Source organism: Maylandia zebra, linkage group LG15 (genome assembly GCF_041146795.1).
Source record: "Maylandia zebra isolate NMK-2024a linkage group LG15, Mzebra_GT3a, whole genome shotgun sequence".
Taxonomy (NCBI): Eukaryota; Metazoa; Chordata; class Actinopteri; order Cichliformes; family Cichlidae; genus Maylandia; species Maylandia zebra.
Window position 1 is genome coordinate 25,301,839 of NC_135181.1, and position 27,981 is coordinate 25,329,819.

Genomic DNA, 27,981 nt, shown 5'->3' on the forward strand with positions numbered 1-27,981 from the left:
TGATACTAGAAATTAATATTAAATAAATTCTAACAACAGCTGATCAAGCTTAAACGTGCTGCTGTTATTTAACGCGACATCTGCTGGTTTCCTCTTTCTGGCGCAAAGTGGGCGATAAATAAACAAGAGAGAAAAGGCGATCAGCTGATCATTGATCAGTTTCATGATTAAAAAACTCCTGCTTTGTGTCTTTTTAAATTCTAGCTGAAGTACGGGACAAACTGTGTTCCTTCTCAGCTCAGTACGAAACGCGTAATATTTTCTCTGAATACGGGACGATTCCGGTTTTTACAGGACGGTTGGCAACTCTATTAACTAACCTTATGAATAAAATAAAGTTCACTATCAGTAACATCATAGCAACCGAACAGCTGTATAGAAACTCCGTCATGCTAGCTAGTACACAGTAAGAGTTATTGTAACTGACTGTAAAAAGTCAGCACAACGAAAATAAACTAAACTTGGTTTAAATCTGACCCAGATAGACTGCAGGTCATAACTTCTTACCTGAAGTTCAGTTCTCTCCTCCTCCTGCCTCCCCTTTCCGTCATCCACCTGCTGGCCTCTGTGGAAGCTCCCCCATAGCCACCACCAAACAACTGAGTTATTTTTACACATCGACCAGCATCCGGCCAGTCCACCACCTTTCATTGTTTATACCGTTACAAAACAAACAAACAAAAAACAATCGGCCCATAAAAATGAAAAATCACCATCACAATGCCCGGTGGGCCGATGGCCAGTCCAGCTGTGGCACGCGTGCCCTGGGTTGCCGACCCCTGCACTACTCTATATTTCTAGGAATACAAAGTTTTAAAAAAGCAGTGATTAACAGGGAATGGGGGGCACAAAGAAATACTTTTCTTTCTTATTCTCATTTAACCCTTTAAGACCTACCATAGAACCAAGTCTGCCAGAGTTATCTTTATATTTGTACATGTTGTAGTGCCATTTTTGGGAGTATTTCAAGTTGCTATACATCAATATAACTGTTATAGCCCAGATTTTGATAATATGTATGCATTAACTCTATAATAACTACATAAATTGCAAAAAAGTGCAATAAACTACAAAAAATAGTTGTTGTTTTTTTGTTTTTTACATATATTTCTAGTTAGAGAAATTTAAGTTTTGTTCCTTAAAACTGTAAATACATTAAGGTTGCACAAAATAGTTTCTAACAACAGGAAATTTATTTTGAGTGTCTTCATAGTTTTAGTTTTGAGATACACAAATTTTTATATACTGCTGGAAAAATGAAAATAAATAGTGCAATTTGAGTTCTAAGCATCCCAGAAACTATTCAGAAAAGTATGAAGTCAAACATGACTTTTAAAAACACCAGTACAGGCTTATAAGGCCCCGAAGGTACAAAACTACATTTTCCACGAAAATGACGTCAGTTCCAGTTTTGGCCAGGTAATGGTGGACACGCGACAGTTCGCGCTGACGTCTATTCCAACATAGGAAATGTTATAAACAGGTGATCGGATCGGCAAAGCGTGTTTCTGGAATATTATGGTTTTGTTGCTTCAAGCGCTTTTTATGCTGTTTTTGCAAAGCTATATGTAGAAGGAAACCGTGACTTAGGACAAGTTGATGGAATAAGATGTAAGTACAAATTATTGTGCTAGCTTACGTGGTTCCGGTTCTACAGGGATTTAAAAAATAGTTACAGAAAATGGAGCGTGCCCGCTCCGACCGGTTTTAAAGGTTTAAAATGTCTAGCTTTTAATAAATAATTATCTGAATCTTACAACAAGTTTTTATCTGATGTAAAATGTATACATATACCAACAAGACAGTGTACATCACTGTCACAACAGCATTTGTTTTCATTGAAACGCTTTATGGCCTTTCCTATAATACCTGGTAGGTCCGTCTCTAGTCAAAGTGCCGGGCCAATTTTTTTTCCCAGTCCAGCCCCGGGCATGACACACAGTGAATTAATCTGAGATGGTGCATTAGAAAATAAATGACCTGGCCAGTGGTGCACATCGCAAATTAACTCGCATAGACACATTAGTTGTGCCACTTCTTAATGACGGTATCTTAGCTAACAACCCCAACTACCAGATTAAACTTGTAATTGGCTAAAAATAACTTAGCCTACCGGTGAGAGGGACGTTGCTTGCTGGCAGTTTTTTCAAGCAATGTTGAACGTTCCATATTCAGACACTTCAAAAGCTTCAGGAGCATCAGCACCACCTAAATACACGGATACATCCGGATACTCGAGTCAGAATTCACAATGGGTTTTTGGGACTTTCTTGTGTATGGACCAATGTTTTCTTTTCTGATCAAACCAGAAAGCTTTAATGAGCAGCTGGATTTGTGTTGCATTAACTGGCTGGACACAGAGGACATCGAAATGCAGCTGATTGAACTGAAAAGCTCGACTCTGTGGGGGTCAAAGTTTGCAGAACTACGAACGCTGGAATCCACAGCTGTGCGTGTTCATGGAGCTTTTCACCTGCTGGACATCACTACCTGACAAGTTTAACTGTCTTCAGAACATTGCAGAGGCCTTATTGACAGTATTTGGCTCTACATATCTGTGTGAGCAGATTTTCTCTCACATGAAGAGTGTCTTCAGGTCTGAACGCTGGACACTCGGAGACCTGTGTCTCTGAGTGGGAGACCAGAGATCACATTGACATGTGTGTCTCTGTATTAACAAACATGCCATATTGGCCCAGTTTACTTTTCTTATCATTGTTGTGAGGAGGCCATAAATAGCATTTGTATTTTCTGTTGTACAGTTCATTTGCTGTTATGGATAAAAAGTCTTTTTTTTGTTTCAAAATAGTTGATAACTATTCGCTGATAGCTGCCAACATCTGCGCACAAATATAATTCTATAAAGTGGTTCTATATAGTGTGTAACTGTTAATATAGAGCGTTATTAAATTTATTGCTAATGCAATCATATGGCACACTGACTTCTGAGGACATTTTAGATGGCACTCTTCTAAGGAAGCAGCTAAATTATCTGTTATGTAGTGACAGTCAGCGTTGTCAGAATCACAGCAAAGATCGTCGCTACAGCTCAATGCTGAATGTCAGTAATGTCAGTTTTAATAAAAACTATTAACTAAAGTTTAGTTACAGATAATAAGTGCTAAACTGGCAGTTATGAAGTGTCACCTTACAGATCTGCTCATATTCAGGTCATTTGCTTCATGTTTTTACACAGATTATTTTTGTTGTTGCTGCTGTTTATGCAACTAGTTTTTAAATAGATTAGATACCCCAGTTCACCCTTCAATAACACTCGAAAGGTCCAGTTTTATTTATGTCTGTCTCCTATATCCCAACGGGGAGCTGGCTCCAAAGAAGAGAGGCCTGAAATGTTCTGCCTCCCATTCTACTTTTAAATACTTGAGGAACAACAAGTAAGCCTGCAGTCTGAGAGCAAACAGCTCTGCTCGGTTACTATGAGGTCTTCAAGGTATGATGGGGCCTGATTATTCAAGACTTCGACTTTGGAAAGGGTTTTCAACATCACTGTGAGACAGGGCGTTTATAATTTTAACATTCTTCTAAAAGTTGGGATCTTCTGACAAACCTACCTCGTATTCATTCACATGCTCCAGACTTCTTGGATAAGTTGCTACAGGTTGTGCATGCCTGTGTTTTAGCACTTAACCCCTTTGTGCTCATTAACTTGATCACTTCTATCAGCTACAGTCTTCATTAGATGCATTTCAGCATTTTGTTGAGCCACTCAGTCATTTTGTAGTCGTGCAGAAAGGAATAACAAGAGATTTCACTGTTTGGTGTTACTAAATTTGAAAACGGAGACCCATGTGACAGCTTTAGACAGTTTTATACCATCATTGTTTGGCCTTTTTCTGAAACCCTGGCTGTGTATTCAAACAGTGAAAACAGCTGAGTAAGAGTCCTCTGCAAGTTTCAGCAAACTGCTTACAGCCTCAGTTTACAGCTGCAGTTTATTCGGTGGTAGGTCCTGCCTTCAGAGCTGCTCAGGTCCTCACGGTGAGCTCTTATTTCTGCCTGCATTTCTCAGACACACCTGGACGAGCTGTTGTGTGCCAAGACGAATGAGATTGGACAAGATGAAGAGCTCACAGGGTGAAATTGCCAGCTCCGGATCCCCGAGCGGCTTCGTTCAAATGTCACTCTCCCTCTGTGCTGAACTGCAGACATATTTCATGCAGTAACCTTTCAGAGGGTGAACAGTTTGGTGTCTGTCTGACTTCTTATAACTCCACCGCTGCCTCATCTTACCCATGTCATCCTTTTGTCTGCTGGACGAACTTTTATTACCTTCTCGTACCCTGGATCCAGCCAGTGTTTAAACTCGCCTTCATATCACACCATTAATTTTTCTGACGGTGCTGCCTTTCACTCTTACAGTGCCTTCACATATGCAGACAAATCAGGAAGCTAGGCTTAAAAAAATAGGCCTCTTGCACAGGTTTGTACTCTGTAACATCATTTTTCCAAAGGCATACAAAATAAATGCATTTTTAAAGGATGTGCAGGTAACGCATGAAAGACATGAAATAAGAAGATGTTGCAGTAAATTTAAGGGGGGAAAAAAAACTTCCAACGATCAAACCAAAGACTGTGAGTAATCCTCAGTCTGTCTCACAGCTGAACAGAAGGAGAATAACAAACCTTTACAAAGAGTGTGTCATACTGGTTGAAAGGCAAAATTTTTTCCAGCAGCAGAAAGGAGATGCAGGCTGGCTTTTTGTCTCTTTCATATAAATAAATAAAGATTTACACCTCTCTGCTGGGCTTCAAACTGCCAGGTCAGTCGTAGGTTAACTGGACGTGGTCCCTGCTCAAAATTGAAGTTTTAATGAAGTCTGAGAGTTGGGTATTTCACCCCCTGGTTGCTGTTTTTGGAGCTGCCAGGCGGAACTACATCAGAGGACAGTTTGGATGTGTCGGCTGTAAAATGGCTGACAGTGTGTTTTGGGATCAGTATACTTTTAATATTCTAGTCAAAAAACCTCTTGTGTGCTCCATTAAAACTATTAAAAACACGTCAGTGAGCTGCACTGCTACCCTGAAGAGTCCTGCTGCCACAAATACTCAAGAAAGCACCAAACACGCCACTGAAAATAGTCCTAAACAAATGCACTGTTTTTGTATGTTTGATGGGTGCAACATCACCTAGCTGCCTGGTTAAAGTAAAGACCCCTTTTTTAAAGATGGTGTTGGAGGTGTGTCACCGAGTGAGGACTTGGTGATCTGCTGGTTTCATATGGGCTCAAAATGTGGTCATAAATATTTTGTACTTGTAAATCGGTTTTGTACTTGTAAATCACGATTTGTATGTGTAAAAAAGATTTGTGCGTGCATAAAAAAGATTTGTGTGTGGACTTAGCCAAAAAAACCCTGCAAGTTACAAGTACGAATTTTGACCCCATTTTTCTTCCTTTCATCTGATTGGTCAATGTCATGTCAATCACAAATGTAACAATCCAACCAGAGAACAGATGGGTTTGGCTGTCGCTTTTTTGAACTGCAGGTCTTTGAAGGGAATAAATGCCCTTTTACATGCCAACCCAGCGTTTTCCTTAATCACCACGAAGGAAAACAGTCTGTGGTCGTCCGAGTTTGGTGATTTTTGTGTCACAGGTTTACGTGTTTAATATAGGGACTTCCACAGCCTTTTCAACAGCGCTGCGGACCGCGGGGTGGGGGCGGGCAGTGTTTTGGAAATGACAGTCTTCATTACAAAGCTTTCTTCGTTATGAATTAGCATAGATGTTTTTATTTAACATTTGAAGAACTAGCAAAAAAACCAGAAACTCTTGTAGAGGACATAAAGTCAGAGATAGAAACGACAAGGAGCAGGTGCATCTAGTACAGGTAGAGCTGCTGCAAAAACCCACAGAGCCCAGCAGCCAGCGCAACAAATTCTGGATCCTTTGCTTTTAGTTAGCAGTTAGCATTAGCAGCACATCCTGCGTCCGATGTGAAAGGACTTTTATGCTGCGCACTGTGACTCACAGCAGTGGTCCCGGGTCAGCCCTAACTTTGTGTTAAACTAATCCTAAAGTAATAATAATATTTCTAACCACTGATATACCACAACTTTATCCTTTCAACAGTTAGGGGACCTAGCTGCTATCGGATATTTATATAGAGATCCTCCAGCTTCAAACTGTATTACCCTTCAAGGACCTGCAGTTCAAAAAAAGCGCCCCTCCGACAGCCAAACCCATCTGTTCTCTGATTGGATTGTTACATTTGTGATTGACATGACATTGACCAATCAGATAAAAGGAAGAAAAATAGTGTCAAAATTCGTACTTGTAACTTTCAGGGTTTTTTTTGGCTAAGTCCACACACAAATCTTTTTTACGCACGCGCAAATTATTTTTTACACACACAAATCTTTGTTACACACACACAAATTCTTTTTACACATACGAAACTGATTTACAAGGAAACTGATTTACAAGTACAAAATATTTATGACCACATTTTGAGCCCATAGTTTTACCCAACCTGAGAATATTAATCTGAGTTTGTTTGATTGGTTTCTGTTGTGAACCTTTAATCGGGCAGCTTCTGTTTGGTTGGGAGGTCATTTAAGTTCGTAGTGTCAGCCTCAATCAGTGTCGAGTGATTGTTGCCTTCAGGATTCTCGTGTGTTTGAGAGTTGCGAATTCTCAGAAGGATTTAAGACTGTGACTGAAGTCTGTTCTAATATTCATGCTGCAGAAAGCGAAGGAGACGACAATTGTCGAAGGTTCTGAAGAACTTTCAGACAGGAGCTAACCTCACAAAACAGATTTCTCACAATGGATTCAGTCGCACATTCAGCCTGCTTTGGCGAGCTTTCCAACCACCACAGTATTTAACCACAAAAATCACATAATCTTCACCAAATCAATATTTAATTATCACATATAAGGCACCTGTTTTCCACAGAATCGATCTACCAGCATAATTTTTTTTCCAGTCCACAGGTGAAAGATCATTAAGTAAAAGCTGAAATAATGAAACAAAAATAATCTTACTGGAAATGTGTCAAAGTATATTTAAATTCCCAGACTGGAAGTGCACATTATGCAGAACTGTATACATGGAATTATTGGAGTCGGTGTTAATTACTTTATACACTCCCGGGTAACTTAATCTGTAAAAACCTATTAACTTATGTTAATGAGATGAATCTGCAAAATTAAATTAGTGCTACAGTAGTACAGTACAAAAGACATTTTCCTCTAATATGCACGTTCGTTGAAAACCACAACCGATCAAAATAACCGCACACATGCAAGTAAAGGTAGGTGAACCCCAGCTTCTTTAACAGAATAATGCATAATAATACATGTTTTGTGACTGTATTAGATACACAAGCACTAATTTATCTTTTTGGTTTCACAGACAAAACTCACAGATTTTAATTGATAATTAGAAAAGTTATTTTCAGCTGGTATTTATTTACGAGAGGTCGCCACAGCGAGGAGCTCCACGTGTTTGATTTGGCAGAAAGGGAACTAACATGAAAAAGTGGAAATGTAACACATAGAGCACATACACCACAGGGTTTTCATATAAAGATGTTTTTATGATTTCCACCAATGGAAAACTGACAAGGCTGATTTAAAAAAGGAAAAGAAAAATGCTAGAGTTCAGTTTATTCATCCATCTTTGCAAAACTGGAGCCTTGGCAAAGGATGCGCTCTGAGCGTAATCTGGAATTTAAAAACAGCTTTTCTGAGTCGACTGCTTCTACACCTGGGGCATCCAGTTATAGGAAAACAAGGAAAGAAGCTCTGCTGCGGTTGGATCGAAGTCTGAGTGTTTTATCATTGAAGTAAAAAACTTATTCTTTTGTATTCATTTTTGGAATTTCCATTGACAAAACTGCATTATTTTACAAAATGAAGCAACTTTTGCTCCACTTGAGTATTTCCATGTCAGATATTGAGCATGCTGCTATAAATCATGCTCTAAAATATTCTCAAGACTAAAAATATTTGGCTGCTCCTCTGTCATCGAGTGTCGGAGCACTTTCTCAGCTCAGCAGAGCTTTTCAGTGAAATTAGATTTTTTTTTCCCGACTGGAGTTAAATCAGCAGCTGAAATAATTTAAAAAGTTTGTTAATGAGCTTCGGGCAGTGTTTGTTTGTTCTAAATGTGAGGCGTCTGGAGACTGTGGAGCAGCACAGAGGATGTGTTGGTGTGTGGAGAAGTTTCTTTGTGGCGCACAAAATAAAAGGAAAATCTGAAATAGGTAGGGTCCTGATCTCTTATAAATCCATTCATCATTCCTGAGTCAAATAATGCAGAAAATAAAAGACAATAAGGGAAGATGTGCGTTAGATATGCTCTATAATCTGTGTCCAACCAACCAACTAACTAATATTAAATAAGTAAATAAATGTGACATAAAATAAACCTAAAGTACAATTAGGGCTGGGCTATATCATACCGTTCGCGGTAATACCGGTATAATGTTGGGCAACGATAAGAAAATGAAATATCGTGATAGAATATGGGTAAAACGCGCATGCTCAGTGCCTTTGTTTTCATAAGCACATGGCGGAAAAAGCATGGCGGCAACGGAGAATAAGAAGGGCAAAAGCAGATCGTTGAATGAAACGGATGAACCAGAATTGGTTTGTAAAAATGCTGCAACTTCAGTGTGGAACTGGTTTAGCTTTCGTCCGTCAGATACACAACAAAGCACTATTTTTGGTAGAGCATGCTAGCGGGCCGTCGTTATTACCGTGTTTTTTGGAAAATACGGCACACTTAAAATCAATCCTTTGATTTTTCTGAAAATCGACAGTGCCCCCTTGATGGATACGAACCCGCACCGCTTGATGGATTGTGGGAGGATTATGGCTATCGTTGGCAGGAGCCTCGCAGAGTGATACGTACTGTGCTTCAAGATAATATTACCGTATTGTGTGTGTATAACCTCTTTTTAAGTTTTGTGGATATTATACATGGTTATGCTGAGGATATGTCTTTTGGTTAAACTGTCAGCGAGGAATTTGCATTTGCACTGTTAAATTTTTATATAACTTTAATGCACATAAAAAACAGCTGCTGTTTAAGTGAAAATACATTGATGGTTTTCTTTTTTTGCACTAATAAAGTTGTGGAGTTGTAAAGTATTCTATCTAGTGTAATTATATTGTCAGTTATATCGTTATTGCAAATTTTCAAATGTATATCGTGATAAATATTTTTTGGTCATATCGCCCTGCTCTAAGTACAATTACAGCCATTAATATTCAATACTTTAGTATGTTTGTCTGAAAGAGGTTTCTCTTTTAAATGAGACTCAATATCATTACCTGTATAAATAAAGGTTAAATGAAAATTATGTTAAATTTAAAAAAAAAATCACAGATCGTGAAAGTGGTTTCTTCTGGCTCAGGTTGAACCATTCACTGGAGCCATTTTTTACATTAAACATAACAATGTTATTCTTATCTTTTTTATGTCTTTATTTGCTGGGTTTATTCAGAAAAGGTCTCACTTATTGCATTTTTCGTGACCTGCTGATCAGGATTGATCCTGATTCTGGTTGTCTTTGTTTTGTTACATCAGTGTTTTTTTTCATAAAAGTTTGGTGAATTCAAGTCGTTATTGAGTTGCCATTGGTCGTGCCGCTGCTGTGTGACAAACCCTCTGTTAAAAAACAGCTTATTCCGGTCACAGGCTGATATGAGGTGCTGCACAAAGGCCCAGTATCAGATTAAGAAAGCTTATTTTGAACTGGGAAACATTGTTCTACCTTTTCCTCATGTGTCAATAGAAAAAGCTTTATTAATTTCATAAACTAACTATTTATTGTGTCTGTTGTAAAATGTGAGTGTAGAGAGATCCATGTTAAATGCATCACTAAATGATGTCCACGTTTTAGTTTATTTTACAAAGTTAGATATCATGATGAACTGTTGATGCTGGAGGTGAATCCTGCAGAAACTCTGTTTATGATTAGTTTAGAATCTTGAGCAACAGAATCAGTGTATTTACAGATTTTATGTTCTGTGTTATTAAGTTCTAAAGTTCTAAGGAAGCATCATCGTGGTGTTTTTCCAAACTCAGCTCGAGCCTGCGGAGAAGCTGATGGAGTACGTGATCGCGCTGGGTAGCAGCCGCATGTCAGCATCTTTGCTCGTTCGTCACATCCTCTCAGAGATCGGCGCCTTGGCCGATCAGCTCTGGCAAGCCTTCCAGGTAAACGCCCGCTGCCTTCCCCACACCTGCTCCTCCACCTCTTCTCCTGTGTCTTTATTTTTGGCTCAGTGACAATGCTGATCCCTTTTGTTTCTTTCGTCCTCCGCTGCCCGCTGATAAACTGCAGGTTTATTTTCCCAGTCTCTGCAGCTTTGCAGCTCTTTTTTTTAAAAACCATGTTCAGATCATAAATGTGTGACTTGTGCTCACTGTTTTTTTTGTTTTGTTTTTATTGTTCTTCCCCACAGATTCTCTCTCTCTCTCATACATCTATTTTTTATTTGACCTTTTTGCTCCTCAAAGTCGCCCTTTGTACGAGGCTTCAGGCCCAAACAGTTTGCCCTTATCGACTCATTGCCACGGTCGCGTCTGAAAGACCGTAATCAATACCGCTTCCTACAGGTTTCCTGTCCACCGTATTCAAGAGTTTCTCAGTGGGTTTCTCTGACCAGGTGAGAGCTGCGTGTGACCGGCGTTGCTTCCTGTGAAAGACAGAGGCAGGTGTCATGTCTCCGGGGTCCTGCGAAATGGAAATGTGTAAAAATCAAAATTTAAAAAAAAAGGATACAGACAATTTTCCCCCTTCACTGCTCCTGCTGAGCTTCCCTCCCACTCAGCAGGGTCGGTCACGCTCACTTGAAATTTATCCATGCTGCATTTTTTTAGAGCCAAGTTAAAGAGGACAAACAGCTGAACACACTGTTCACTGGAGATATTGACAACGCAAAACAGCCTTGAGCTGCAGTGAAGCCTTTGTCTCCAGCAAACTAGCAGTAATGGGTATCTGTAAGCAAGACTCTGAAGAGGTAGTCCTTCGTAAAAGTGCGGCCCTGTTATCATCCTGTGTGCATGCACGAGGCCTGTAATTGCGAACTTGAATTAAGCAGGATGTTAAACCTGTTGCTATGACGGTGTGACATTTCCAAGCACACGGGCAGCCATCAGTGTGTCCATGGAAATGTCTCAGAGACCATCCCTCCCCACCCCACAAGCCTTTTGTTCCTCTTTTCTTTCAAGGCTAGAGAGATGGGATTGAGATTGGTATTTGCAGACGGCGGTCCCATATTTGCCTGCAGCTCTCTGTGGTTCAGCCTCTCGGGGGAAGAGCTGTGTGGCTCCCATTATGTAAAAAACTGGAGAGCAGCATTTGAAACACACAATCATGCTCTGCTTCACAGTAAATGATGATGGCTGCCTCTGTTGAATCTTCAATTCTTCAATCACAGCCTTCAGAAGAAAACTATTTCAGCCCGCAGTCCTCAATATGTTTTAAATGCCTTCTCCTAACAAAGTATGCTATTAAAAACTAGAGATGGCACGATACCACTTTTTTATGTCCGATACCGATATCATAAATTTGGATATCTGCCGATACCAATATGAATCCGATATAGTGTTTTTTAATCAACAAAACTGTTTTTTTAAATATCTTGCTGCATTTTGTATAAGTTCATACTCAAGTTTAAAACAACAACTACACTAAAGCTATTCTGTTATACCTGTATGCAAAAAAAAAAAAGTTTCATAGTTCAGCAATACTGATCAATCTAATAAACTTAAACCTACACCATCCTTGTCACGGATTGCCGGGGCAAGCCGTGTGGAATGTAGAAAAGGACCCAAAGGGCAGCAGCTCTGGAGCAGGTGAGTGTTTATTTAACAAAAGAAAATACAAACAGCAATGGCGTGGGTGAAGGTGAAACAGGAAAACCTAAACTGGGTAAAACTAACAAAACAAACCAGAAACGAAGATGCAGAGGTCCGGGGAAATACATACGGAGAGACGCAGGGAGACCGAGGGGAAACAACACAGACGAACAAGCAATTACTAAGACAGAAAATACAACTTAATACACTCAGAGAACACAGGGAGATTACACACAGGTGGGAAACACAGCTGGGAGTGATTAACATAACGAGACTAGGGAGGCAAACTGAAAACACTCACATAAGACGCAGACCTTCACAATAAAACAGGAACACACGGGCAGAACAGAGTAAACACTAAACAAAGGAAGAACAGAACCAAAATCGAAGAGAAAACACAAAATGCTGGGTCAAAAGGACCCAGGATCATGACAATCCTCCCTATTCTGGTATTTTAAAGAGTACTTAGTGTAAATATTAAGCAACCTAACTAATAGGGTTCCAACTCCCAGCAACAACAAAAATAAATAAATAAAAAATAGGGAACCACCCCTCACGCTCCACCTCATGATGCTTAATCAACGTAATCAACTTTAATTTGATGCAGTGTGGAAAAAAAATGCACAGAAATCAATTATTTTTCAAGAAATATTAAATAGATTCAACATCTTTCTTCAACAAAATTGCAGACTGCACAGATGGTACCTTCCCAAAGGAAAAAGTACTATAGCTTACTAGGGTGTATATATATTAGACTTAATAGTTACTATATACAGTAATTGACTTCTATTCATTTTACATCAAATTAAAACTTTGGGTGTCAGATAATTATTTATTAAAAGCTCGACATTTTAAATGAGAATAAGAAAGAAAAGTATGTCTTTGTGCCCCCTTTTCCCTGTTAATGCCCTATCCGCCCCCCTGGCTAAACTTTGCTAGATCCGCCCCTGCACAGTTACCAGCGTCAGCTACGTAGAAAAAGATCCTTGAGTAGAAAGTAATATTAAATACATTCTAACAACAGCTGATCAAGCTTAAACGTGCTGCTGTTGTTCAGCCGCTGGTTTCCTCTTTCTGGTGCAAAGTGGGCCAAAAACAAACAAGAGAGACGGACTCGCGACAGAAAAGCCGATCAGCTGATCATTAAGCAGTTTCATGATTGAAGTAGCAGCAAGAAGAGGCAGTCGCTTGTTAAGCTTAATGCAGGAATGCTTTACAAACATTCAGAGATGGACTTACACATTTGCTTTACTTCTCTCGGGGATAACTCTGTCGGAGATGAAATGCCGGGTTGCTAGCAAAGCTCCAAATGCTATCCAGACCACCGACAGGTCCCGCATGCCACAGCCGCTCTATCACGTGATGCATACTGCTCCGACGTGCTAACGTTCTGAGGTGAGTTACGGTGTGTTGCAAGTTTTGTGAGGTGCTTTCGTGATATTTAATGGATCGGATTGCATTTTTTATTTTTCTCCGATATCCGATCCAGTAATTTAGGTCAGTATCAGACCGATACGTAATATCGGATCGGCCCATCTCTATTAAAAACACATAGAATGTATTCGTGGTTTGGGGTAGAGCTGGCTGGACTCAAATTAGAGGATGTCTTTGACTCTGTAGTAGTTTTTCTGCCCCAAAATGGACCTTCAGTGAGATTGGTCCACATGAAGAAAAGAAAGTCTGCATCACCTTGCTTACATACACCATCTGTGCATTTTCCCTTTGTTTTAATAAACAAACATTTATTTTAAGCTGTAGCAGATTAAACATTACTTCAGAATAACCAATTTTGACCAAATTCCTGGTGATTTTTCCTTCCTTGTGGTCCTACTTTTGCTTCATTGCACAAAAAGCAAATGCATACATTTGCCTAAGGAAAAAAGAAAACACTGGGCCAGTTTTTTATATCAGGAAAATGTTTTAAACCCATTATTTGCACTCTGTACAGTTTTATATACAAGGGGAAACTGCTGAGTTGTCCACTTATTTAATGTAAAACCAAATGGAAAGCCTCAGGACAAAGTGAGAAGTGCTTTATGTAAGACTGCTATGTCCAAGTAGGGGATTAGTGACTATATGAGTTCAGACTGATTTTTAAAAATTTCTGCCCTTCACCCCAAGGGTGAAGTGCACAAAAAAAAACTCAAAGTAAAGGTAAATGACACTCATTGTCAGCATTCATGAGGAATTAACTTCACTTTTAACTTAAGTACCAAGCAAACTCCTCAACAACAGCGATTTCAGGTCTATTGGGCTGAAATGTAAGTAGAGTAAAACATAACCCCTTAAACATTTCACCAGAGACTTGCGGGATGTTAACTAGTGAAACAGAAACATCCAGTGAAAGTTCAGTGAAAACTGTACTATGTCATAGATAAGAAGATTGAAAAGCAGTCACAGGCTCTAGTCTGATTTGTGCATGTAGGTCATTCCCCAACTGTGAGGTTCTTAAAATGCTCCAGCACCTTTAGTTTCCTGAAAATACATACAGTGTATAAATAATCTGATACACAGAAGTAGAGATCTATGTAAACTTTTGTATAACAAAGCCTAAAGGTCAACGTTCTTGGGTTTGCACTGGTTTTACACTTAGCTTTGGCTTTTTGGCTTGGGTTTGGAGTAGTTTAAGATCTAGTTTTGGTTGTGGGTAAGTTTTTCTCTTCACTTTAGGCTTGGTTTTGAACTTGTGTTTAGACAAGTTTGAGACTTGGTTTTGTTCTAGAGTTTGGGCCTTTTTGTAGACAGGTTTGTTTTGGGTTTGGACTGGTTTTAGATTTATTTTGGTTTTGGGCTGGTTTAGATCTATTATGGGTTTGGATTGGTTTTAAATCTAGTTTTGAACTTAGTTTTGGGTAGTTTAGGGATTTGATTGGTTTAAGACTTGGTTTTGATCTTGGGTTTAGGCTGGTTTTAGACTTTGTTTTGGGTTTGGACTCATTTTAGATCTAGTTTGGGCTGGTTTTAGATGTAGTTTTGGGTTTGGGCTGGTTTTGATGTAGTTTTGGGTTTGAGCTGGTTTTAGATCTAGTTTTGAGTTTGGGCTGGTTTTAGATGTAGTTTTGAGTTTGGACTGGATTTAGACTTTGTTTTAGGTTTGGGCTGGTTTTAGATCTAGTTTAACAGCAAAAATTAAGAAAAATTATGGAATAGGATAAGAAAAAAAGAATAACTCACTATAAACAATAGAATACAAATCAAAATATCAAATTCAAATTTTATTTGTCACGTACACAGTCATACACAGTACGATATGTAGTGAAATGCTTGGACAACTGCTCGTGACCTAAAGAAAACAAAAAAGGAAAAGGCTATGAATAAGATAGGAAATAAATATGAAAAATTAAAAAGGGTAAATTTAACTAGGAAGGAATAAAATATAAATTAAGGTTAAAAATGAAATAACTGTACAACACAAATTAGAATGAAGGGTAAATTTAACTGGGAAAGAATAAGATAAAATATATAAATTAAAGTTGAAAATAAAATAACTGTACAACAAAATACACAATATAGAACTATATAAGAATGTATGAAGAAATATAAATAAATATATACACAATAACAGCAGCTGTACAAGTATTAACTGGAAATGAAGAATGTAGTGACCAGTGTTGTGCAATCCACATTATGTCTTGTGCAGTGCAAATATGCTTAAAGTGATTTAAGTGATGAAGTGAAAACAATGTCCAGAATGTCCAGTGTGTGTGTAAGAACTATATGTGTGGGTCAGTACTGTGTGGTGGTGTGATTGAGAAACCGTATCGCCTGCGGGAAGAAGCTCCTCCTCAGTCTCTCTGTGTTGGTCTTCAGGGAGCAGAATCGCTTTCCTGACCTCAACAGAGAGAACAGTCCGTTGCTGGGATGGCTGAGGTCCTTCACGATCTTCCTGGCCTTGGTCCAGCACCGCCTGCTGTAGATTGAGTGCAGGTCAGGGAGCTCGGAGCGGATGGTGCGCTCAGCTGATCGCACAACCCTCTGTAGAGCTCGTCTGTCCTGCATGGTGCTGTTCCCGAACCAGGTTAAGATGTTTCCCGTCAGGATGCTCTCTATGGTGCACGAGTAAAAGTTCCTGAGCACCTTGGAGGGCAGTTGGAAGTCTCTCAAGCGTCTGAGGTGGTAGAGACGCTGACGGGCCTTTTTCACCACGGTGTTGATGTGACAGGACCATGACAGGTCCTGCGTGATGTGAACTCCGAGGTATTTGAAGCTGTCCACTCTCTCCACTGGGCACTCGTTGATGACGGGGGTCTGGTAGTTCCTCTCCTGCTTAGTGCTGAAGTCCACTATCAGCTCCTTTGTCTTACTGACGTTTAGAAGGAGGTTGTTCCTCTGGCACCAGTTCTCCAGATTCCTAATCTCCTTCAGGTAGGCCGTCTCGTTGTTATCAGAGATCAGGCCCACCACGACGGTGTCGTCAGCAAACTTGATGATGGTGGTGGAGCTGGTAGTGGCCACACAGTCATATGTGTACAAAGAGTACAGCAGGGGGCTCAGAACACACCCCTGGGGGGCTCCAGTGCTGAGAGTGGTGGAGGCTGAGACATGTCCGCCCATCCTTACTGCCTGTGGTCTGCCAGTTAGGAAGTTGAAGATCCACTGACACATAGATGAGCTGAGTCCCAGATGCTCCAGCTTGGTGGTGAGTGTGGAGGGAATTATGGTATTAAATGCAGAGCTGTAGTCTATGAAGAGCATTTTAACATAATTCCCCCTTCTAGTGTCCAAGTGAGTGAGTGATGTGTGGAGGAGATGAGAGATGGCATCGTCTGTGGAACGATTTGGACGGTAAGCGAACTGTAGTAGGTCCAGTGTGTCTGGTAGTGAAGAAATGATGAAGTCTCTGACCAGGCGTTCAAAGCACTTCATCACTACTGAGGTGAGGGCTACAGGGCGGTAGTCATTGAGAGAAGCAGGGTGGGGTTTCTTCGGGACAGGAACAATGATGGACTCTTTGAAGCATGTGGGGATCACCGACTGAGATAAAGAGATGTTGAATATCTCAGTGAACACAGGAGCTAGCTGGTATGCGCAGTCTCTGAGGATACGACCTGGGATGCCGTCTGGTCCTGCTGCTTTCCTGGTGTTCACTCTCATAAAGGCTCTCCTTACTTCATGCTCGGAGATGACGAGCACGTTTCCGGTGCTGGCAGTATCTTCCTGTCTGCAGCCGTTAGCGCCGCTAGCACTAGCATTGTTGGAGTCCTTAGCTGCAGCCTCGAAGCGAGCATAGATGAAGATGAAGATGGCGCCGGTGAGGTCGGCTGCCGTCACGACTGCTCCGACCACTTTTTCTTTGTCTTTGTTTTTTAAGTTAGTTTTCAGCGTTTCTAAATCGGCAAAATCATCACCATTGGGTACATTAGCTATGACAGTGACACTATTGTCTCTATTGGTATACAATTTACTCACAATTCGAAGTTTTTAACTCCGGATCCGAGCTGGCCGAGTGAGATCTTGAGGGAGAACAAAGGGAAGCGGTGGCAGCCTAGAGGGAAGCGAGCCGGCGTCAGGAACAGGCTGAGAGCTCGTGCACACCGCACACCTCTGCCTAGCATCCTGCTCGCCAACGTCCAGTCACTGGAGAACAAGCTTGACGACCTCAGGGCCAGGGTAAATACAAAACTATATGCAATAGAATAAAATACTGTGTCAGAAAAAATCTAACATTTTAGATTTTGGGTCTAGAATGAATGCTTTAACATTTACTTAATTTCTATTGCAGTTTTTAGGTAAAAATAGTTTGACTACATTTTAAAGTGATATACAGTGGGGCAAAAAAGTATTTAGTCAGCCACCGATTGTGCAAGTTCCCCCACTTAAAATGATGACAGAGGTCAGTAATTTGCACCAGAGGTACACTTCAACTGTGAGAGACAGAATGTGAAAAAAAAATCCATGAATCCACATGGTAGGATTTGTAAAGAATTTATTCGTAAATCAGGGTGGAAAATAAGTATTTGGTCAGCTCAAACAAGGAAAATCTCTGGCTCTCACAGACCTGTAACGTCTTCTGTAAGAAGCTTTTCTGTCCCCCACTCGTTACCTGTATGAATGGCACCTGTTTGAACTCATCATCTGTATAAAAGACCCCTGTCCACAGCCTCAAACAGTCAGACTCCAAACTCCGCCATGGCCAAGACCAAAGAGCTTTCGAAGGACACCAGGAAAAGTATTGTAGACCTGCACCAGACTGGGAAGAGTGAATCTACAATAGGCAAGCAGCTTGGTGTGAAAAAATCAACTGTGGGAGCAATCATCAGAAAATGGAAGACATACAAGACCACTGATAATCTCCCTCGATCTGGGGCTCCACGCAAGATCTCATCCCGTGGGGTCAAAATGATCATGAGAACAGAGAGCAAAGATCCCAGAACCACACGGGGGGACCTGGTGAATGACCTGCAGAGAGCTGGGACCAAAGTAACAAAGGTCACCATCAGTAACACACTACAACGGCAGGGAATCAAATCCCGCAGTGCCAGACGTGTTCCGCTGCTGAAGCCAGTGCATGTCCAGGCCCGTCTGAAGTTTGCCAGAGAGCACATGGATGATACAGCAGAGGATTGGGAGAATGTCATGTGGTCAGATGAAACCAAAGTAGAACTTTTTGGTATAAACTCAACTCGTCGTGTTTGGAGGAAGAAGAATACTGAGTTGCATCCCAAGAACACCATACCTACTGTGAAGCATGGGGGTGGAAACATCATGCTATGGGGCTGTTTTTCTGCCAAGGGGACAGGACGACTGATCCGTGTTAAGGACAGAATGAATGGGGCCATGTATCGAGAGATTTTGAGCCAAAAACTCCTTCCATCAGTGAGAACTTTGAAGATGAAACGAGGCTGGGTCTTCCAACATGACAATGATCCAAAACACACCGCCCGGGCAACAAAGGAGTGGCTCCGTAAGAAGCATTTGAAAGTCCTGGAGTGGCCTAGCCAGTCTCCAGACCTCAACCCCATAGAAAATCTGTGGCGGGAGTTGAAAGTCCGTGTTGCTCGGCGACAGCCCCAAAACATCACTGCTCTCGAGAAGATCTGCATGGAGGAATGGGCCAAAATACCAGCTACTGTGTGTGCAAACCTGGTAAAGACCTATAGTAAACGTTTGACCTCTGTTATTGCCAACAAAGGTTATGTTACAAAGTATTGAGTTGTATTTTTGTTATTGACCAAATACTTATTTTCCACCCTGATTTACGAATAAATTCTTTACAAATCCTACCATGTGGATTCATGGATTTTTTTTTCACATTCTGTCTCTCACAGTTGAAGTGTACCTCTGGTGCAAATTACTGACCTCTGTCATCATTTTAGGTGGGGGAACTTGCACAATCGGTGGCTGACTAAATACTTTTTTGCCCCACTGTAATAGGCTTCTAAAGCCCAAAGAAAAAGTCCAAAGTGCTTCAAATCCTCTTTTAATGACTAACTTTAGTCTTTCAACTAATGAACCAATTCAACACTATACAGCATTAAAATCACTAAAACTTTCTGGCACATTCCTTAACGGCACCACACATAGCTAATTTCAGCCTGAATGTTTATGTCACTAATACTGACTGCGTGATTTGGAGTGACATTAAACTACATATTACTTTGCCGGCGACCCGCTGGGACGCTACAAAGACCCTCTAAGAGCTTCTTGTTCGTCATTCGAAAACCACTGAGCTCTGCAGTTACAAGCTCGCCCCATACAGAACTGAGATCTTTCACACTCTCGGCAGGCTGAGTCAACGCCATGAACAGACCCCTGCCTCAGCTCTTTGTCAGTAGCAGCAGACCCCATGAGCAGTGTTGAGTGAAAAGTAGTTCTCAGCATGGAGGATTTCTTTTGACAGGAGAACCATCATGACAGTGGCAGAAGTGAGTGGGTGGATTTTATTTGTCTCCTTTCATTTTCAAATGTTTTGATTTTTCTTGCCAACATTAACAGGACCATCAGAGAAAGTGAACACTCCTTCATAATAGCATATCACTGGGTGACAGAAATTTATCACCAACACATTCATTTCAAAACAAAATACCCAGTGGTGTGTCTTTATTTCACCTCACGGTGCCTTTAAACCTTTAGCTTAGGTTAATTAATAATCTAATTCTAAACATACTCTGCCGCAGAAATATTACTACTAGTTTCACTACTTACCTGTAGCAGTCACATGATCCGATCATCTCGGTAAATTAACCTGTAACGATAGGCCAGCATTTACTGTGTTGCGCCAGAAGCTCGGGAGGAATGAACCAACAAAAAAAACGGCTTCCCTTCATACAGACAGACACCACCCTGTAATCAATATGCAGGTAGGTTCCTAAGTAGCCCAATCACATGATACAAGGAGCGAATGCAGCGGAAAGAGAGAAAAGGTGAAGCAAGCAAGCAAACAACCAAGAGAGAGAGACACGCGCAACCCATCCGGCCACATAAGTATAAAAGTACATCCAGTTCTCAGTAGGGCTGCCACGATTAATCGGCTTGGCTGAGATTAAAGTTATAGTTTTTACACAGCTGAATAAACATCAAGCAGACAACTGATTATCAGAAGTGTGAGATGCTGGAGAATATACTCCGGTGTCCTGTTATATTTTAAATAGCAAGGAGTTTATTAAACTTCAAATCTGCAAATTTCATTAAAATTTAATAAACCATCATCTTGTCTTTATTGTTAGTTAGCACATACCTGAAACACTTAAGGCTATAAGCTAATGATAGTTATATAAGAGCAGATGCTGCTGGTGCAATAAGCTGTACGTCCAATGGGTGATGATCTGATTAGTCGACTAATCGCAAAAATAATCGGTGACTAGTCAACTATCAAAATAATCGTTTGTGGCAGCAAAGTAATATGTAGTTTAATGTCACTCCAAATCACGCAGTCAGTATTAGTGACATAAACATTCAGGCTGAAATTAGCTGCTATGTGTGGTGCCGTTAAGGAATGTGCCAGAAAGTTTTAGTCATTTTAATGCTGTATAGCAGCCCTAGTTCTCAGCTGGAGATACTACAGTTTTTTGGCTAACCTTCATCTTTAAACTAATGATTCAGATCAGATTCAGTCCCACGCGGGCTTAAAGTGACTAAAACTTTGCAACACATTCTCACTCCCAAAGTGTAATATTTTATGCTAGGTGACAAATCGTCAACATCTTACACTTCTGGGCACCCAACACGTCCCTTAATTATGAAATCGGAAAAATTAGGAAACATGAGAACCGTTTGGAATCAATCTACACATGTTTGTTCATTTTACTTAAATCGCTTTGGAAAACACTATTTAGGCTACGTCCACATGTACACGGGTATTTTTGAAAACGGAGATTTTCCGTTTTCGTTTTAAAAAATAATCCCGTCCACACGTAAAGGCAGAAATGAAGGAAAACGCTGCTAGGAACATGCCAAAGCAGCAGGTGGCGATATAGTCCTAACCGTGCAGAAATGTTGGCCAATCAGAAGTCTAGAAGCCTCGGTGGGAAAAAGTAAACAAAGCTGGGGCATAGAAGCAGAACCGAGTCGTATGTGTGGAGGGACAGTAACTGTGTGTATATGTAAGCATTTAAACACTGCAGAGAGTAGAATTAACAGTAACAGTATTGTAGAAATTCATTTCACCGAAACAATAACGTGGCGCACAGTGTGACATCAAAAAATGCGCACACATTTGACGCTGCATTTTCTCCGTTTTTTTCGTCCGCGCGTAAATGCAAAAACAGAGTTTTCAAAAATATCCACCCTGGCTGGAGTTTTTAAAAATCTTCGTTTTCAGTGACCAAAAACGCCGTTTACGTGTGGACGAAAGGTGCAAACGCATAGAAAAATCTGCGTTTTCAAAAATACCCAGGTACGTGTGGACATAGCCTTAATGTCATTATAGTGCTGGATAAGGTTAGGGATCAGGTTAGGGTTAGGGCTGGAATACATGGCTGGAATGTGTATTACCGCGGGACCGTAATTCTATTGGATTTAACCCATAACCTGGCGCATAGCATAAGAACGCTGAAGGTCACCTTTCGCGTTCCTCAGGAACGCCTTGGGAATAAGAACGGGCTGAACTTTATGGCAGATGAGTTTGGAGTACATTTAGTTTTTGACTGGCTTTAAACGTGGTTTGGTGGTTTGGACATATTTTGGTGTATGTTTTAGTCTCTGTTTTGCAATTGCATGAAGATTTATTGTCTTCATGTAATACCTGAACGATGTAAATAACTCGCAAAAATAACATGTTTTTCATGCGATCAGCAGGTCAGTTTATTTATTGTGTCTGTGATTTGTCATGTCATTCAGTTGATTTTCTGTCTAACAGCATCTAATAATGTTCGTAATCATTTATTCCTGTGGGAGATCTGTGACACCGGACAATCTAAATATGCATATAAACAACGTTAAACTCTGGATTGCATTGACAAACACGCTGCTGCCCTGTAGCACACGATCATAGAGCTGTGTGCGTCATGAGTTATCCATCAAATAGTGAGTTGCTATGCATTTCTGTCTACTCTTGATAAAAAACACTGATTACATTAATCAGAGCTGAGCATTAGTCATACGAGCAGCACATTGAAATTTACAGGAAACCTTTGGGAGCTGGAGTGATGAGAAACCTTGGTTTGAAACCTTGTTTGGTTTGAGCGTGCCTCTCTCTGGGTTTGTGATTTTGCCTTGAAAAATGAAGAAAATAAATGCAGCTTTCTGTTGGCATTCATTCTGCTGTATTTCCCTAGAAATGAAATACATCATTGAGGGCTAAACTGAGGTTCTCAGGCGGTGAGTAAGAGGATGTTGGATTTCTGCAGACCTACCAGATCGTTTTAGAACGACGCTGATAGGCTGGTTAATTGAACAGTTGATTGTTTAATTAGTAATTTCTTTCCATTGAAGGGACAAACTTAATGTTATGAATGCCTCTCTCCTTGGCTTCAGTAAACTGAAACTTTTTAGATTATTTCAAAACCTTTCACATTGTGTTTTGATGATTTTCTTTTCCCCTTTGGTTGTTTCTTTAAGTTTAACAAATCATTTGTCGCAGTTTTCTTTCTCTTTAATAATGGTGGCTTTATTGTTGGCCTTTTTCTGCAGTGCTTCACTCACGTCCAGAACATTTATTGCAAAGGTTTGCTGATTGATTTTTGTGTAATAGACCAGTGTACCGCCTTCAGCTAAAAGCAAGGATGTAAATGTTGCTGTCGAAGACGTAAGCCATGATAAACAAGTCAAACTATAAACTCCCACATGCTGACTTTTGTTGGTGGCTATTGAAGAAAGGCTTGAACTGGGCGCTCAGGTGGTGCATTAAGAACGTTTCCCCTGGGAGACGAGAGCTGAAACTTTGTAACTTTACAGAAAAAGACTTAAAGGCAGAATTTGAGTCCCATGCTGTGTTCCCACAGGTTACTCAGACATCCAGGTACTGTGCACTCTATTTTTAGTGTCTGTCAGTGAGTGATTTATGTGGGCATTGAGATTCAGTTAACCCTTCACTCCTGCTGATAACAGAAGCAGATGGCTTTCCAGTCCTCTCTGTAGGACCCTCCCCCCGGACAGGAAGCAGTTCATCTACCCGAACAAAAACTTGACTTTAAGCATTTCTTTTGCAAACCTCAACACAGATTCCCGACATTTAGCTTTACTGAGGAAACATCGAGATTTTTTTAAATCTCACTATAAAGTCATTAGATTTTTATTGTTACTTTTGAAGAGGCAGGTTTTCCCTTTTCGAAGTTCAGACCCCACTTTTGTCATTAAGTAGATTTTAAAACAGTATCTTTATTCTTGTTTTCATAAATATTAATAGAAATGAGCAAAACTGGACAAAACCCAGAAACTAACACTATTTACTATTTACCCAACTAACTAACTTTAATCATAATTTTGTCCTTCTGGAAAGAAACCAGAGAGCACTGACATTCAGGTTTACGAACGCGTAACAAGTGTTCAGAATAACATGTTGGTTCCATATCTTAAATTTTATGCTCAGTTTCCATTTAAAGTGCACTGTACCAGTAACTGTTGATACATGGAAACATTTTTTAAATAATAAATGAAGAGGAAGCTCCATTTGGTTGGCTGTGTGTACGGATACTGTTAAAGCAGTAATTAATTGAAGTGGTCAGGTCATCGGCACACTGCCGGCCCTCTTTTTCTCCAGCTGGTGGTTCAGAGAGCAGATTGTTCCCATCTGTCCGGGGACTCTCCGCTGACTCAGGCCTTCTTTTTCCAGTGGTGGAAAGGACAGGCGATGATGGCTGAAGGGCGTGGTGTCAGGTTCACACATCATCAACCTTATTTCCTTGTTGTCAATCGTGCTGTCTAGTCAGAGACCTGAACATTGTGCTATGAGCCAGTCTGGAAGCACATTCAAGCGAGAATTAAAATGGATACCAGCACAGGGATGTTATTTGTTGGTTTTTCAGTGGCTGCAAGTGCTGATGACACTATTGTGAACTGTATTATTACAGTTTATATGTCAGTATGTCAGCAGTTAAACTGGTTTTAACAAGTCAGCATTCAATACTGGGTGCAAAAACACATACAAAATTATAATTTAATATATATGTATTATTTGTGATATATTAATTCAAAAATGTTCTTTAAAAACATTCTGAAAGGTAGAAATGTCTTCCACACTATGAATGCCTGGATCCAGATTAGTTTGAGATATTTTCCTATTATAAATATATAAACTGAACGAGCAGCCTAACTGACAGACCCAACAAACTATTTAGTCCCACAGTTTGATTAGATTAATCATAATGAACAGATTTGTCTTCTTCAGGCCGAAGCTTGTAATAATGTTTTTGTTGGAAAATGGAGCACCAAAACATGCAGTTCCACAAATGTCCACTAGGGTTTCCAACAGAGAGTCGGTTCTCATTGCGTGCATTACTAAAATGTCCAGCAATAAACTGTTTTGCTGTCTGTTAGGAATAGTTTCCGTATTCCTAACAGCAGTCCAGGCAGCTGGTGAGCATTAAACTCTATTAAGGCTTTAAAGTTTGAATCCTTAGGGGTGTGGTCTCTTGGAATGACAGGTGTATGGTGAGAGAGGTATTTGTGTGCTAGGCTTATCTGCCATCGTCTGCTGTGCAGCTAATCGTCACGCTGTCCATGACACCTGAGTTCCAGTTTTAGTGAGTAATATTCTAGGATTTAAAATTGGACGTTACTCAGAAATGATTAATTGGGATCTGTATTGCTGCCTTGCAGCTTACTCACTAACCTGGCCAGAGTTAGCTCTGATAACTTAGCTGATAACTTAGCAGTCCTCCCTCTTGTTCAAAGATTGTATTAAAAAACCAACATGGCTGTGGCAGAAGTGCTAACATGGTAGAGTCCTAACCCCACTGACTTAACTAAAGATGGGTAGCTGTGGTTGTCTTTGGATTTTCATATATGTCGCTTTTACCCTTCTGATCCTAGTTGAAGGAGAGATCCTAATCTTCAAACGCCTGTTTGAAGACTGTTGGCAGTGTCATGCTTTTTTTCTTCTGCTTTTGTTTAGTGGAGGTTTGCAACCTGCTTATAGCTGCATTAGCACCACCCTCTGATGGTTGTAGCACATTACGTCCTACCAGGAGCTTTAAAATGCACACTGACCCGCTGGAGGTCAAGAATTCATCATAAACCTGAATTACAATGTTGATAATCAGATAATGTGAGTCTGTGATGAGGCTCTGTGTTAATGTGTAGGTAGACTTGATGATTGTACTAAAGCAAAGCAGACACTAGCATGTAAACTTCCATATGATGACACTGAGGTGCAAGATGATAAACTGCGCATCACTGAAATTCAGAGCTGTCACGACTAAGGAATTTTTTTTATTTTTTCACATGCACGGCTTCAAGGACACGAGTTCTCAGTGAGTAGTGAGGAGGGCGAGAGGATGAGGGGCTGCGGCACTGTGTAGGCGGGCGTTCCTGTCTGACATATGCCCTCAGAGATGCTCCAGCCCAGTGCCGCTGTCCTTGGAGCGACGCAGCATACAGATAAGCCTCACCATCTGGACGTTTCGCTGTTCTGTCAGAGGTCCGTGACACTCGGTGGCAGCCCCTTAGGACAAAGCACGCAGAGATCCGCCAAACCTCTGGGCAGTGTAAATGCCACTCTGACGCCATTACTATGCACCCTCAGTGGTTGCTGTCCCGGCGTCTGCCTTTTATGCAAAGTGTCGGTGGATACTTCATCCTTTTCTTTTTCTTTTTTTTAAACTGATAGTGCAGAAGATTTTTAGGAGGGTGAAAACAGACAAAAGCACCAAATCTCAGCTGCTGAACAAGCTGAAAACCAGACGACAAATAAATGTCTTTACGGTGGAAATGGGCCCAAATCATGCAAAACTCTATAAACTAGCACTGAAACTGCACGCACGACACAAGAAGATGTAAAACTCGGTCAACAGACCGACGTGAGCAAGTTAATTAATAAGATAAAAATGAGAAACAACAGAAAAAAAGAAACAACAGTCACCGGCAAACACAAACAGAAAGGCAACAAGAGGATGCTAAAAACTTATTAAAACTACAGAAGACACAGAAAATGATTACAATCAAGAGTAGAATTTTAAAAATGTAAGAATCAAAAGTTAAAACCAGTGAACAATCAACATTAATCCAGTAAAAATTATTACAGGGTAAAAACAGACCATAAAAATGGCCTCCCTTTGTTTGAAGGTACTTAATATTCCTTCAGGTCAATTTTAATCTCTAGGATGTGGAGGAAATAAATCTTTGGTGTGGTAAAAGCGTTTTCAGCGTGATGTGACGTCACCGCTGCAGTTCTGTTGGTGCCTCTGAATCTTCTCCCTCAAGCCTCAGGACATCATGGTAGGTCTCACGTTCTCAGTCTCACCCTGGGGACAAATTCACGGTGCATGATCCGGTGAATCCTCCCAGTTACCTGAGGCGCTGTCTCCGGGCTTGGAACGTGCGGACTCTTCAGCTGCAGTGCCAGCTCTTAAAGGACGATCCTTAAATATAAATTCAGGTCAGTTTGAAACAATTTTGGGGTCTGCAGTGAAGTCAGAAATAAAAAAAAAAGCTGTGGACATACCTGAGAAGATGGTTGTTTGGACTCAGTAAATGGTGGAAAATAAAGAGCATGACAGTTTGCCAGTGAGCACAAAGTGACGAGGAAGAGAGAAGAAACACAAACGGACACATCTTAGGAGCTGAAGGCAGAACCGGCTTTTTTTCTAAAGGCTCCAGAGACAAATATCTGGCTCTGGATGCTAAACATCCGCCTTTCTTCACTTCCTGCCTGCGTCCGCCTGCTGCTTTGTGCCGGGCAGGTGGTGTTTGGTGACTTTACTGCAGCTAGTTTGATGAAAACAGCTGCCCGCTGCTGCCACCAAACACAAACCGTGAGCTGGAAGAGATCAGCATGCAACGTTTGATGAGGTTCTCTGTGGTTTGTGACTAAGCAAATGACTGCTTTTGCTTCATATAAAGTTGTGGTAGTCTGCTCTGACACAGCGGTGCTTTCAACTAAATGTCATCATTTTAAAGCAGAGAGAAAATTCATTAATTTCCAGACGTTTGCACGTTCAGCAGCAGCTGGAAAACCTGCTTTCTGTATGCTTTTGAGCACACAAACCATAACATCAAGTCTTCCAGTCTTTTTCCAATGTGGATATTTCTTACCAAGCTCTTTGTGACATAAATAACATCCAAGACAGGAAGCTGGAGTTAACGGGTTAACTCCAGCATCTCTAAATGATTCTAAGTTTGGATTTGGGGGTCAGGTAAGTTTTTAGACATCTGATGACTTTGTGGCTGGCAGGTTGGGGACCCACACGCTCACGATTCAGGAAACCAAGAGTCTACTCAAAACACAGATTTAATGGTGGTAATTCAAAATACAGAGAAAGCGAAATTCTCAGGGAATCCAGGGCAAGGAAACACAACAATGAGGGATGGTGCGACAAAGGACAAAAGGAGACAATATGTACAGTGGGGCAAAAAAGTATTTAGTCAGCCACCGATTGTGCAAGTTCCCCCACTTAAAATGATGACAGAGGTCAGTAATTTGCACCAGAGGTGCACTTCAACTGTGAGCGACAGAATGTGAAAAAAAAATCCATGAATTCACATGGTAGGATTTGTAAAGAATTTATTCGTAAATTAGGGTGGAAAATAAGTATTTGGTCACCTCAA

The 27,981-nt window shown here is 40.7% G+C and overlaps 1 protein-coding gene across 2 annotated transcripts in view; it reads left to right on the forward strand.

The window, feature by feature from the left end:
- mei4 (meiosis-specific, MEI4 homolog (S. cerevisiae)) overlaps positions 1–27,981 on the forward strand; it is a 77,784-nt gene that overhangs the window by 18,028 nt on the left and 31,775 nt on the right. Inside the window, exon 4 of one of the 2 annotated variants that reach the window (XM_004561065.2) lies at positions 10,060–10,191. The exons of the other annotated variant lie outside the window; for it this stretch is intronic. Coding sequence (XP_004561122.1) covers positions 10,060–10,191 — 132 coding nt within the window. The remainder of the gene's footprint in view (positions 1–10,059; positions 10,192–27,981) is intronic. 2 annotated transcript variants of the gene reach the window in all.